Source organism: Neoarius graeffei, chromosome 9, assembly GCF_027579695.1.
Source record: "Neoarius graeffei isolate fNeoGra1 chromosome 9, fNeoGra1.pri, whole genome shotgun sequence".
Lineage (NCBI taxonomy): Eukaryota > Metazoa > Chordata > Actinopteri > Siluriformes > Ariidae > Neoarius > Neoarius graeffei.
In genome coordinates this window covers 86446175-86459038 of record NC_083577.1, presented here as the reverse complement: position 1 = coordinate 86459038, position 12864 = coordinate 86446175, and the positions used below count along the sequence as shown (strand labels likewise).

The 12864-nt window shown below is 41.1% G+C and overlaps 1 protein-coding gene across 4 annotated transcripts in view; it reads left to right on the top strand.

The window, feature by feature from the left end:
- dip2a (disco-interacting protein 2 homolog A) overlaps window positions 1–12864 on the top strand; it is a 333910-nt gene that overhangs the window by 259881 nt on the left and 61165 nt on the right. For all 4 annotated transcript variants that reach the window (XR_009655398.1, XM_060930430.1, XM_060930429.1 and 1 more), the window contains 7 exons: window positions 1421–1485; window positions 1645–1738; window positions 1934–2053; window positions 2182–2296; window positions 2830–2969; window positions 3141–3277; window positions 6937–7017. Coding sequence is in view for 3 of the 4 variants with exons in the window: in XM_060930430.1 (XP_060786413.1) it covers window positions 1421–1485; window positions 1645–1738; window positions 1934–2053; window positions 2182–2296; window positions 2830–2969; window positions 3141–3277; window positions 6937–7017 (752 nt within the window). In the remaining variant the exon portion in view is untranslated. The remainder of the gene's footprint in view (window positions 1–1420; window positions 1486–1644; window positions 1739–1933; window positions 2054–2181; window positions 2297–2829; window positions 2970–3140; window positions 3278–6936; window positions 7018–12864) is intronic.

Sequence of the window (12864 nt, the reverse complement as noted above, 5' to 3'; positions counted from 1 at the left end):
ATGTGGCGACCAACCAACCACCTATATACAAAAACCGAATCAAAAACTCTTCTAATCCCTGAGAGTGAGGATGTATTTTTTCACTTGAAATTAAAGTGCAGTGTTTTGAAACGTATGGCTGGATTTCTTATCTAATCTTAAAGTGCCACTGTATTCTTAGAACGATTTATAACAAAATACACACACAGCCAATATAAAATATTGCAATAAAACCAATCACTGCACTGTTTAAAACAAACCTCCCCTCCCCTCGCCGGAAAAAAAAAAAATCTAGTTCGCCCATTATCCTGTGTCATTCTGAGATGCGCAGATAGACAGTAAAGGGAATTCCGAATTCCCTTTACTGTCTATCTACGCATCTCAGAATGACACAGGATAATGGGCGAACTAGATTTTTTTTTTTTCCGGCGCCGCGGTACGCCGGAAATCCGGCATGGCGCCGGAACGCTATCACCCCTGTTCGCATGAAAGAGAACCACGTGGTTTCATACGGGCATTCGGCTTTTTTTTTTTTGCGAACGTCTTAAATAGGGGTACCGCGGTTTATACGCGTATTGCACCGCAACAGGCGTATCGTACGGTTCGGTTTTTTTCCCATAACCGTGCCAAGCCTAGTGTGCGTGTGTGTGTTAAAGGAGAACTGAAGGCAAATTTTTTTATTAGCAAAATTCAATTTATCTCATGTTATTAAATATCGGAATGCATGTCTGATCGCTATTTTGTCGCTGCTATAGCAAGTTATGAGTGTTTGAAATATGCTCTGTAATATATCAGTCCATATGTCAAAACAATGGCCGTAAACGAGATTCGTTGAGACCTGTGCGAGACATCGTAGGACGGAAGTAAAACGTACAGCGGAAATCAAAGTGACCGACATCTGCCAGCGTTGTCAAAAGACACGCACGCCCTCTTTCGAATGCTGATGTAATCAAGCCGGAAGTTTTGTTTGTTTTGATAGCAATCAGGAAAGTTTGAAAAAAGTCGGCAGTAATCGTCATTTAAACTCGTTTTTGTGCAATACTTTGTTTGGAAAACAGTTTTCAAAATGGCGGCACTGACACCTTGCTGACGCTTCACGTTTCGAAGTCTCGCACAAGTCTCGTGAAGATCGCGCGGATAAGCGACGCCTGCCGTCGACCAAACGAACTAAATTCAACACGGCTAAAAACCGAACAGGACGATAAGTATAATATTTAACTGCAATTAGTTGCCAATACGAGTCACGATATAAGGTTACTAAAACCGAAAACGTAATTGAATAACACGTTAATTAAGAAATAAAGCAAGTTTAAAAATGACTTCAGTTCCCCTTTAAGATGGACTCAATGCCATGTATTTGTTCTATAAGTGTTATTCACAATGGGGTTTAAATGCTTAAGTTGATACCTCTCTCTCTCTCTCTCTCTCTCTCTCTCTGAAGGTGAGACCATTACTAATGTTCTGGACTTTAAACGTGACGCAGGTCTTTGGCATGGCGTCCTCACGGTGAGTCCCCACCCTGTACACACCTTATATACATCACTGTGCAAAAGTCTTAGGCACATACTGTATGTATGTATCTTACTTCAAGTTCTAATGTGACTCCTCATGAATACCCTGTTTCCTTGTATCCGTGGCGATGGTAACCATGGTGATATGTGGTAGAGTGTGATGAACCGGATGCATGTGATCAGCATCCCATATTCCCTGATGAAGGTCAACCCTTTGAGCTGGATCCAAAAAGTACACACCTATAAAGGTCAGGAGCATCGTGTGTGTGTGTGTGTGTGTGTGTGTGTGTGTGTGTGTGTGTGTGTGTGTTATTGGGGTGTGTAATAAGTGTAAGTGACAGGGTTATGATAAGTTTTGAGTCTTTGTGTTGTGTGTTGAGTTGTGTTTGGTTAAAAGTGCTGACGTGTGTGTGTGTTTGTGTGTGTGTGTTGTTGCCGGGCAGCACGCGTTGCTGTGGTGAAGTCGAGGGACATGCACTGGTCACTGCTGTCTCAGAGAGATCAGAGAGATGTCAGTCTGAGCTCATTACGCATGCTGATTGTGGCAGACGGAGCCAATCCTTGTGAGTACACACACACACACACACACACACACACACACACACACACACACACACACACAGTCATATTCCTTACCCATCTTAAACTGCATATACTATGTGTGTGTGTGTGTGTGTGTGTGTGTGTGCAGGGTCGATCTCCTCCTGCGATGCTTTCTTGAACGCTTTTCAGGCTCGAGGTTTGAGGCCTGAGGTGATTTGTCCGTGTGCCAGCTCAGCCGAGGCTCTGACTGTCGCCATCCGCAGGTACACACACACACACACACACACACACACACACACACACGAGTCCTGATAAGGATCTTCCATTGACATCATTATTAATGCAGTGAATTAGTCCTGTGTGTTCCTCCAAAATCTAATCTTAACCTTCACTGCAGTAAGCAGAAGTGAACTTTTTGGCTGTTTTATTTCTTTCAAATAAAAGCCGTTGAAATAAAATTGAGATATTCCTCTCTTTTTGGAGGCGTTTGTTCCCCACCACATCCCCACACCACCAGTATTTACTGTATGTTTACTGTTAATATTCAGTCGAGAATAAGGATGTAGGGATATGAAAGGGGAAAAGTTTTTTTTTTGTTGTTGTTTTTAACATACAGATCTGAATTCTTTACATAAAAAAAACCCTAACCAGATGTCAGACATCATTCATACACTGTGTCCAGCGTTTTAGTCGTATTATATTGTAAATGTAGTGGTGTATTTATGTGACAGCCAGTAATACAACTTATTACGTGTGTGTGTCTGTGTGTGTTTGTGTGTTGCTTTTTCTATCTCAGGCCTCCGGAAATGGGAGTCCCTCCTCCAGGGAAAGCGGTTCTGTCCATGAGCAGTTTGAGTCACGGAGTGATCCGAGTCGACACGGAGGAGAAACTGGCCGTGCTCACGCTGCAGGATGTAGGACAAGTGATGCCTGGAGGTGAGACAGAGATGGTATTTATGTATATTCACGTGTGTGTGTGTGTGTGTGTGTGTATACCTTTCAAATGGAAACCATCTTTAGAGAGGTTGAAACCGATTTGAATTCGAAGTGGAACAGCAATGTTGCAGCACTAGTTTGGTCATATGATGACGTGTGTGTGTGTGTCAGCGCTGGTGTGTGTGGTGCGACCAGAAGGAACGCCATACCTCTGCAGGACGGACGAGGTGGGTGAGATCTGTGTGAGCTCCTGCACGACGGGTGTTTCCTATTACGGCCTCCCTGGCATCACCAAGAACGTGTTTGAGGTGAGGACACGCCTCTGACCTGTATGATGGACTGTGAATGTCACTGCTGTACCTTCCTCCAGTATTCGATATCAGCTCTGTCAGAATGAGCTGGGATCGAATTTCCATTATGTTTCCATATTCCATGTCAGATAATCCATATCTGAATATTTAAGATCTCACAAGCTATTTTTCTTTCCCTAACCCAAGTCTATTGATCGATGTTTATTAATTTTTTTTGGCTAAATGAGGCTTGTATGATGGCGTATTAGGGCCACTGTGGGGGGAAAAAAAACAAGCTGAGGGATAATATTCTGAGAAAAAAACTGAGATTTAAGTCAGAGATATATGAGAAACAATGTGGATATTCGCTGAGATGATAAAGTCATTGTTTGTGAGAAAAACAAAACAGAAATTCTGAGATTAGATACTCACAAATTTAGGAGCAACCCCCCCCCCCCCGAAATTTCAAGATTTAAAAAAAACCCACAAATTTGGAGGAAAAAAATCAGAAATTACTGGATTAAAAAGTCACAAATTTAGAGGAAAAAAAGAAATTATGGGATTAAAAATCACAAATTGAAGAGAAAGAAAAAAAAAAACCCTCAGAAACTCAGATTAAAAAATCACACATTTAGAGGAAAAAAATCTAATTCTGAGATTAAAAAGTCACAAATTTAGAGAGAAAAAAATCAGAAATTCTGAGATTAAACAGTCACAAGTTTAGAAAAAAATTCAGAAATTCTGAGATTAAAAAGTCACAAATCTCAAAGAAAAAAACAGAAATTATGGGATTAAAAAGTCACAAATTTAAGAGAAAGAAAAAACTTTGAAATTCTGATTTTAAAAAGTCGCAAATTTAGAAAGAAAAAAACCAGAAATTCTGAAATAGTCACAAATTTAGAAAAAAAAACCTCAGAAATTCTGAGATTAAAAAGTCACAAATTTAGAAGAAAAAAAAATCAGAATTTATAGGATTAAAAGTCACAAATTGAAGAGAAAGAACAAAAACCTCAGAAATTCTGAGATTAAATAGTCACAAATTTCAAAGAAAAAAAGTCTGAAATTATGGGATTAAAAAGTCACAAATTGAAGAGAAAGGAAAAAAATATGAATTCTGAGATAAAAAAAAATCACAAATTTAGAAGAAAAACTCTTAGAAAAACAGTGAGTTTGTTTTTTTTTTTTTTTCTAAAGGAACCAGATTGCTTGTGATTGCAGGGTTTGGATTAATGTCATCACACCACAGACGCCACGGCCGAGCTGAGAGTTGTAGGAAATGCAGTCTTTCCACCTTAATCACACAATATAAAAGAATAAATTGTGAAGAGATTTTTAGCTACATTTTCCAGAATAGACTGCAGCCAGGAAGCTGAGAAGCATGACGGTTTTTTTTTTCTTTCTTTCTTTTTTTCTTGTAAATCTGTGGTTTATTAATCACAGAATTTCTCTGCTTTGTTCTCGCAAATTTATGACTTTATAATCTCGGAGAAAATCTGAGGTCTTTTCTTGTAAATGTGTGATTTGGATCTCAGAAATCCTGAGTTATTTTTTCCCTCAGAATATTATCCCCTGCCTCAGCTCCATTTTGTTTGTTTGTTTGTTTGTTTGTTTGTTTGTTTGTTTGTTTGTTTATTTGTTTGTTTTACCTAAGAGTACATCATCATAGTCTTACATCTTTTGATGCAGGAAAAAAAGATATTGAATAGCTGTATAGCATTTATGCATTTATTTCATAAAAAAGAATAAATGTAACATACATAATAAACCATGTACAGTAGTCAATTTTATAATTATTAGACATCTAACACACTATGTAGAGTCTAATATAGTATTAATTGTTACACCCTGTGCAGTTAGCATATATACGGTGGAAAGGCCATTACACGGTCGCGCAAAGATATGAAGTTTATCTTCGAGTAGTGAATATATTTTCAACATGAGAAGATAAACTTCATATCTTCACACAACTGTGTAAGGTTCTTTATATTATTTGGACACATCCACAAAAAATACGCAAGTTAATCAAAAGAATTTTAATTTTGAACCGGTTTGCCATTTTGAAAACGCACGTCTAGTCAGCAGGAAAACACTGGGAGTGACATCATCAGAGTGAAATCTCAGGAATTATTATACACACAGGACACTTTTTCAATAGAATAAAAACGTGTTCTATTCCCTTCTAGTTTCATTCATTTGGTTTGATAGCATGCAATATTTTTAGCATATTGCTTATCCTACATGTATTACGCCACTCTCCCCAATGGAGAATAAGTGTGCGATATTGTTATAATATTGCACGTTGTCAAGACAACATGACGTCACACATCAGAGCTCATGCGAAGATCCAATGACAAAGCTTTTCTGTTGCGCACGCACACAATCATTTCTTTGTCGGCTGGGAAAGAGAGAAGACGAGGCTGATCCAGTGCTACTGCTAGGATTAGTGTTGCTATAATTAAGCACTAAATAAATAAACTGAAAATTGAAACCGAAGACGCAGTGAACACCCGAAAGGCTACGAAAACTTCATTAGATATTCTTCGTGCATATTTACAAGAGAAAAACATACCAACGGACATCGAAAAACTGGAAAAGAGACACGTCAGAAATGTGAAACTTCCACACTAGCGAGTGACTGTGAGAGTTTGTAAACAAACATGGCCGCCAGGTTTGCTTCGTTAAAAGCGGAAGATTGTGAGAGAATTTTGGCTGCCAGGTCGCTCCGTTGTGTGGAGCTGTCGATGTTGATTTTAAAAGTAACTTAGTAAATTACACAGGGAAAATAATAATAATAATAATAATAATCGGCTCGACTGCGCTAGCGTTGGCCTTCGCTAACACTACGCCCGCTAGAAGGTAACCGGACTACTGCGCTAACAGCACCGAGTCGCAGATAAGCTACCATTGGCCTTCGAGAATGCTGATATGAAGAGAGTGTGTATGTATAATAATAATAATAATAATAATAATATTGGCTGGCTTTTTTCATGGTATATCAGATATATTCCATTCAGCTACTCATCTTCGACTTGTTCAGTATCATGCTAGCTGAATGGAATATATCTGATAGACCACTCAACACCAGCCAATATTATTTAAATACGTCACACAGATCCGCGATGTGGGCGGCACGGTGGTGTAGTGGTTAGCGCTGTCACCTCACAGCAAGAAGGTCCGGGTTCGAGCCCCGGGGCCGGCGAGGGCCTTTCTGTGTGGAGTTTGCATGTTCTCCCCGTGTCCGCGTGGGTTTCCTCCGGGTGCTCCGGTTTCCCCCACAGTCCAAAGACATGCAGGTTAGGTTAACTGGTGACTCTAAATTGAGCGTAGGTGTGAATGTGAGTGTGAATGGTTGTCTGTGTCTATGTGTCAGCCCTGTGATGACCTGGCGACTTGTCCAGGGTGTACCCCGCCTTTCGCCCGTAGTCAGCTGGGATAGGCTCCAGCTTGCCTGCGACCCTGTAGAACAGGATAAAGCGGCTACAGATAATGAGATGAGATGAGATGAGATGAGATGAGATCCGCGATGTATTTCGTATGAAAAATGCGAGTTTTTCAACACAAGAAGATAAACTTCATACTGTATAATATAGAGTGAATATGAACCTGTGTGCTGCTGGTGTTTAAATGAAGCTCGAATAAATTACATGTGGTAACTTCTGTGTTGTTTCTGCTTCCAGACGATTCCAGTGACTGCGTCTGGTTCTCCTGTCAGTGATCGACCGTTCACTCGCACCTCGTTGCTCGGCTTCATCGGACCGGTCAGTTTACATTACAAGTTTGAGTCCAACATCAACACCACAGTTAGACTCGGCGGTATCCCATCACTTTTTTTTTTTTTTTCTGGTATCAGTCACATACAGTGTGTTCTTGTTTACAACTAATTTAAACAAATTTAACATTATGGGTGCCAGATATTCAGATGATTTGCTCAGTATGTGTTTGTTCTGCTGATATTTCCTGTCACTTCAAGCAAAAACACCAGGTGCTACAATTCCATTAAAAACAAGACGCCTGCTTGAATGATAATTTCTGAGAACAACATTTAAAAGTTGCTTTATTTAGTACTCTTTACTCATCATCAGCATTGAAGGTTCGAGCACAGGTAAGCCTGGACAAGCCCTGCTGAACTGTAAATTAATTTCCCAAGTGTTTTTAATAACATCTGTGTGGCTTGTTGTTACCTCCGCCATGAAGGTTATGTTTTCAGTGCTGTTGGTTTGCTTATTTGTCAGCTTGTAAGCAGGATTGCGCAAAACCTGCTGACCCCGATTCCATGAAACTTGGTGGAACAGTACAGCATGGGCCAAGGAAGAACCCGTTCATTTTCGGTGTAGATCCAAGTCATGAATTTTTCGCGTTCACTAGCATTATATAACAAGACATGGTGCTCAACAATGTCATACATCTTAAAATCTTGTAAATGGAAGTGAAGTTCAATAGTTACAAAACATAGCCAGTGTAGGAATACGATAACTCCAGCTAACAATCCACATTCACACGTACCACTCATCCTCTGGGGTACAGATGTTGGCACATATCCAGACATACAGTATAAAGTGATAAAGTGGTTACGGTTGCAGATTTGTATATCATACAAGAGTCGACTGTTGTCCTTGGCCGAGGCTTGTGCTCTCCGAGTCCCTTCTAGCTTCATGATTACAACTATTACTGATGACAATGACAGAACTTCAGATTCATAACTACAGTGTCTGACAAAAGTATTCATCCCCCTTGGTGTTTTGTCGCATTACAAGCTGGAATTAAAATGGATTTTTGGAGGGTTAGCACCATTTGATTTACACAACATGCCGACCACTTTAAAGGTGAAAATTGTTGTTTTATTGTGACACAAACAATAATTAAGATGAAAAAACAGAAATCTGGAGTGTGCATAGGTATTCACCCCCCAAAGTCAATGCTTTATAGAGCCACCTTTTGCTGCAATTACAGCTGCAAGTCTCTTGGGGTATGTGTCTATTAGCTTAGCACATCTAGCTACTGGGATTTTTGCCCATTCCTCAAGGCAAAACTGCTCCAACTCCTTCAAGTTAGATGGGTTGCGTTGGTGTACAGCAATCTTCAAGTTATGCCACTGATTCTCAATTGGATTGAGGTCTGGGCTTTGACTAGACCATTCCAAGACATTTAAATGTTTCCCTTTAAACCACTCCACTGTAGCTTTAGCAGTATGTTTAGGGTCCTTGTCCTGCTGGGACGCGAACCTTCGTCCCAGTCTCAAACCTCTGGCCGACTCAAACAGGTTTTCCTCCAGAATTGCCCTGTATTTAGTGCCATTCATCTTTCCTTCAGTCCTGACCAGCTTTCCTGTCCCTGCAGATGAAAACCATCCCCACAGCATGATGCTGCCACCACCATGCTTCACTGTAGGAATGGGGTTCTCAGGGTGTTGGGTTTGCGCCACATATGGTGTTTCCCATGATGGCCAAAAAGATAAGTTTTGGTGTCATTTGACCAGAGAATCTTCTTCCATGTGCTGTTGGGCAAACTCCAAACGTGCTTTCTTAAGCAGTGACTTTTTTCTGGCCACTCTTCCCTAAAGCCCCACCTACTCTGTGGAGTGTACGGTTTAAAGTGATCCTATGGACAGATCCTCCCATCTCCACTGTGGATCTTTGCGGCTCCTTCAGTGTTATCGTTGGGGTCTTTGTTGCATCTCTGATTAATGCCCTCCTTGCCTGGTCTGTGAGTTTTGGTGGGCGGAGCCTTCTCTTGTCAGGTTTGTAGTGGTGCCATATTCTTTCTATTTTGCTATAATGGATTTAATGGAGCTCCGTGGGATATTCAAAGTTTGGGATATTTTTTATAACCCAACCCTGATCTATACTTCTCCACTACTTTGTCTCTGACCTGTTTGGAGGCTCCTTGGTTTTCATGTTGCTTGCTCAGTAGTGTTGCAGAGTCAGGGTCCTTCCAGAACAGGGTGATTTATACAGACATCATGTGACAGAACATGTGACACTTTGATTGCACACAGGTGGATCTTAATCATTTAATTATGTGACTTATGAAGTCAATTGGTTGGAGCAGCTCTTATTTAGGGCAGTGTTTCCCAACCACATTCGTGTGCCGTGAGAGATCATCAGGTGTACCGTGGGACATTATCTAATTTCACTTAATTGTTCCGAAAATTATTTATTTACTGCAAATAATTTGTCTTCGTTCATCTATGCCGGTGACGTATAGTGACCGGCAGAACAATTAAATACTCTTCCAATAGATGGCAGCAGGTAGCTAATTAACCTGTGTATCTACTTGTTGGCATTCCAACAATAGAATTAGTAATGCTTCGGGTGTGACGGCGGTGATAGCGATAGCAGGGATGAGAGTTTTCCGCTTTTCGGCGGATTTCCGCTTTTTCTGAGTAAAAATCGACCTTTTTATATTATGCCAAATCCGTTGAGTTTTTTTTTTTTCATTTATTGAGGGGGTTGGGGTATGTTCCTTCGTGATACTCAAGCGTAATTCATTCCTACGACGATATTACATGTTTACATTTTCGCCATCTTTAGTCTCGCTAAGTCTCGCGATAGAATACGTGTTATCTACAATGTAATTGGCCAAAACATCGATGGCGAGAGCATGATAGCCAATCATAACAGTTCTTACAAAAGAGAGGACTGACAAGCTTTCGTCTTTGGCCAAAAAGCTGAAGAAGTCGAAATGATTAAATGAAAATGAGAAGTGACTGTGAACTATGAATAATTGTATAAAGTGTACATAGACATTATCCCATAAACTTAGCATTCGTTTGATTTACTACGCTGAACATGTATATGATAGTCAGCAAATCTGAATTAATGCTGACAGTTTTGAAAACTTAAATATTTCAAAAGACTTCTTGAAGAAACCATATGCAACTAATGAGGACATAGGGAGAAAAGGTCAGTCACCCTAAGAAATTTTATTTAATATACATACATGTCAATCTATACGGAATGTCCGTATTTTATACAGATTTGATTCAATAAACGTAGTATACGGGCGTATAAATAAAGTTATACGGATTCTTTAAAAAAACTTCAATATTTATTTAGAGCTATAATCAATTCCCAAGGGCGGCACGGTGGTGTAGTGGTTAGCGCTGTCGCCTCACAGCAAGAAGGTCCTGGGTTCGAGCCCCGTGGCCGGCGAGGGCCTTTCTGTGTGGAGTTTGCATGTTCTCCCCGTGTCCGCGTGGGTTTCCTCCGGGTGCTCCGGTTTCCCCCACAGTCCAAAGACATGCAGGTTAGGTTAACTGGTGACTCTAAATTGAGCGTAGGTGTGAATGTGAGTGTGAATGGTTGTCTGTGTCTATGTGTCAGCCCTGTGATGACCTGGCGACTTGTCCAGGGTGTACCCCGCCTCTCGCCCGTAGTCAGCTGGGATAGGATCCAGCTTGCCTGCGACCCTGTAGAAGGATAAAGCGGCTACAGATAATGAGATGAGATGAAAGATCAATTCCCACGATGATAAAAGAGCGCATAACATTTACAAACGTACTGTACACCACAGACAGCCAGTAAAGAGTCTTATGAAATCGCGCGTTATCTTGTAGTAGCGAGACTTCGTTCCACTTTTGATCATGCGCACACTGCATTGCGAGAATCCCGCCAACCGTGAAGTCATAGACATATAAACATAGACGCCGCCTTCTGCGTAGAATCATACGTCATCCTCGCCGCCATATTGGATGTGGCAAAGTGGAGATTCTTCAGCCATCTCTGGTATAGCGTCTAGACCAGGGCTATTCAACTAGTTTGGGACTGGGGCCAGTTCATCAAACTGAAACTAAACCAGGGGCCGGGCAATTTGACTTATCAAGGTATCAATTAAAGCAGTGAACTCAAAACATCGCTGCGGATATATTCAATTTATTAGAATTCTGTGCAGAACACAGAAAATGAAATGAGCAAAAAACATCAGGCTCAACATCACTGAAATTGAAAATTCCCCTCAACACCCCCACCCAGGGTGACAGGCCTACCTGCCCTCCAAACAGTAATATGGATACCTCAAGAAGCTAAGAGGTAAACTAAAAGAAAAAAAAAAACAGCTAAAAACAACTATTAACAGCAACACATTTTTAAAAAAAATAAATCCAAATGATCTCCCTTCTTTTTTGTAATGGCACATCTTATCTTAATGTGAGAAATGGCATTTTTTGATTTGGCCAAAATTAACAAAAACATCAGGCTCAGCATCACTGAAATTGAAAATTCCCCTCAACACCTCCACCCAGGGTGACAGGCCTACCTGCCCTCCAAACAGCAATATGAATACCTCAGATTATCTTTCTTCTTTTTTGTAGTGGCACATGTTATCTTAATGTGAGAAATGGCATTTTTTTGATTTGGCCAGAGAAGTAAAGTCAGGTGTGTATGAGGTCAGGGCAATGCGCAGAGAGTGGTGGAGATGCTGGTCAGTAAGTGATATGCGATTGTGTGTTTTGATTGCATTCATGTGTGAGAATGATGACTCACATGTGTATGTTGAGCCAAACATTGTCAAAAGAAAAAGTGCAAGGTTCCTTGAGTGTGGAAATTTGTCTTGGCTGACTGCATGGGTCCAGAACTTCTCAAAACCTGCCTGCTGGAATGACTGCCTCAGCTCATCTGTTGACTGGATGTCAATAAGTTCGAGCTGTAAAGACCCCTCATCCAAAGTAGACAGCACCTCCTTCGCTTTCAGTCCAAAGTCTGTCTCGACATCGACACTGAAAGGGTCCTTAACAAATCGCAGCACTTCAGTAGGGATGCTGAAATCACTAAACCTAGTGGCAAAATTGTTTCTCAAAGAGTCAATAAAGCTCGACATCACCTGGGTAATGTGCAGGCCAGATGTCCTCAGTGCTGGGAAGTGGAGCATCTTCCCTGGGCGCAGATCAGCTGAGAACAGCGAGAGCTTTCTTTGAAAAGCAGTAAGTCTCTCCGCAAGTTCAACGACTGTTTTCCCCCTGCCCTGCAACTCCGTGTTGATTTGGTTCAAATGTTGGAAAACATCACTCAAAAAACAAACAGTTGCATTGAACTCTTCGTTTTCCATTATAGGCAGAAAGTTTGCAGCTTTTTTCGATCCTGACGACCGGAGAAACACCAGTATTTCCTCTCGTAGTTCATTGAAACGTTTCAATGCATTTCCCTTGCTCAGCCACCTAATGTCATTCTGAATTAGTAAATCACTGTGTTCGGCTGACATGTCAATCAACAGCTGGCGGAAAAGCCGGTGCTGTAAGCTAGAGTTGCACCGCACGAAGTTTATTATTGCCATCACAGTGTCCATGCACTTTTTCAATTCGCCACTGAGCTTCGCGCACAATAGGCTTTGGTGGATGAGGCAATGCAGCGATCGCAACTGAGGAGCTACTGCTGTCATTCGCGCAGCGAGCCCTTGTTCTCTGCCTGCCATGGAGGGAGCACCGTCAGTAAGCAGCATGTTTATGCGTGCCAAATCCAGGTTGTTTTCAGTGAAGAATGTAGTAATCTTGTTAAATAAAATCTCCCCAGTAGTACGACCCTCCATAGGAATTAATCCAAGCAAATCCTCCCGAAAACATTCACCATCAAAAAAACACACGTAAAGGCACAGCTGGGCAACGTCACTGTTAT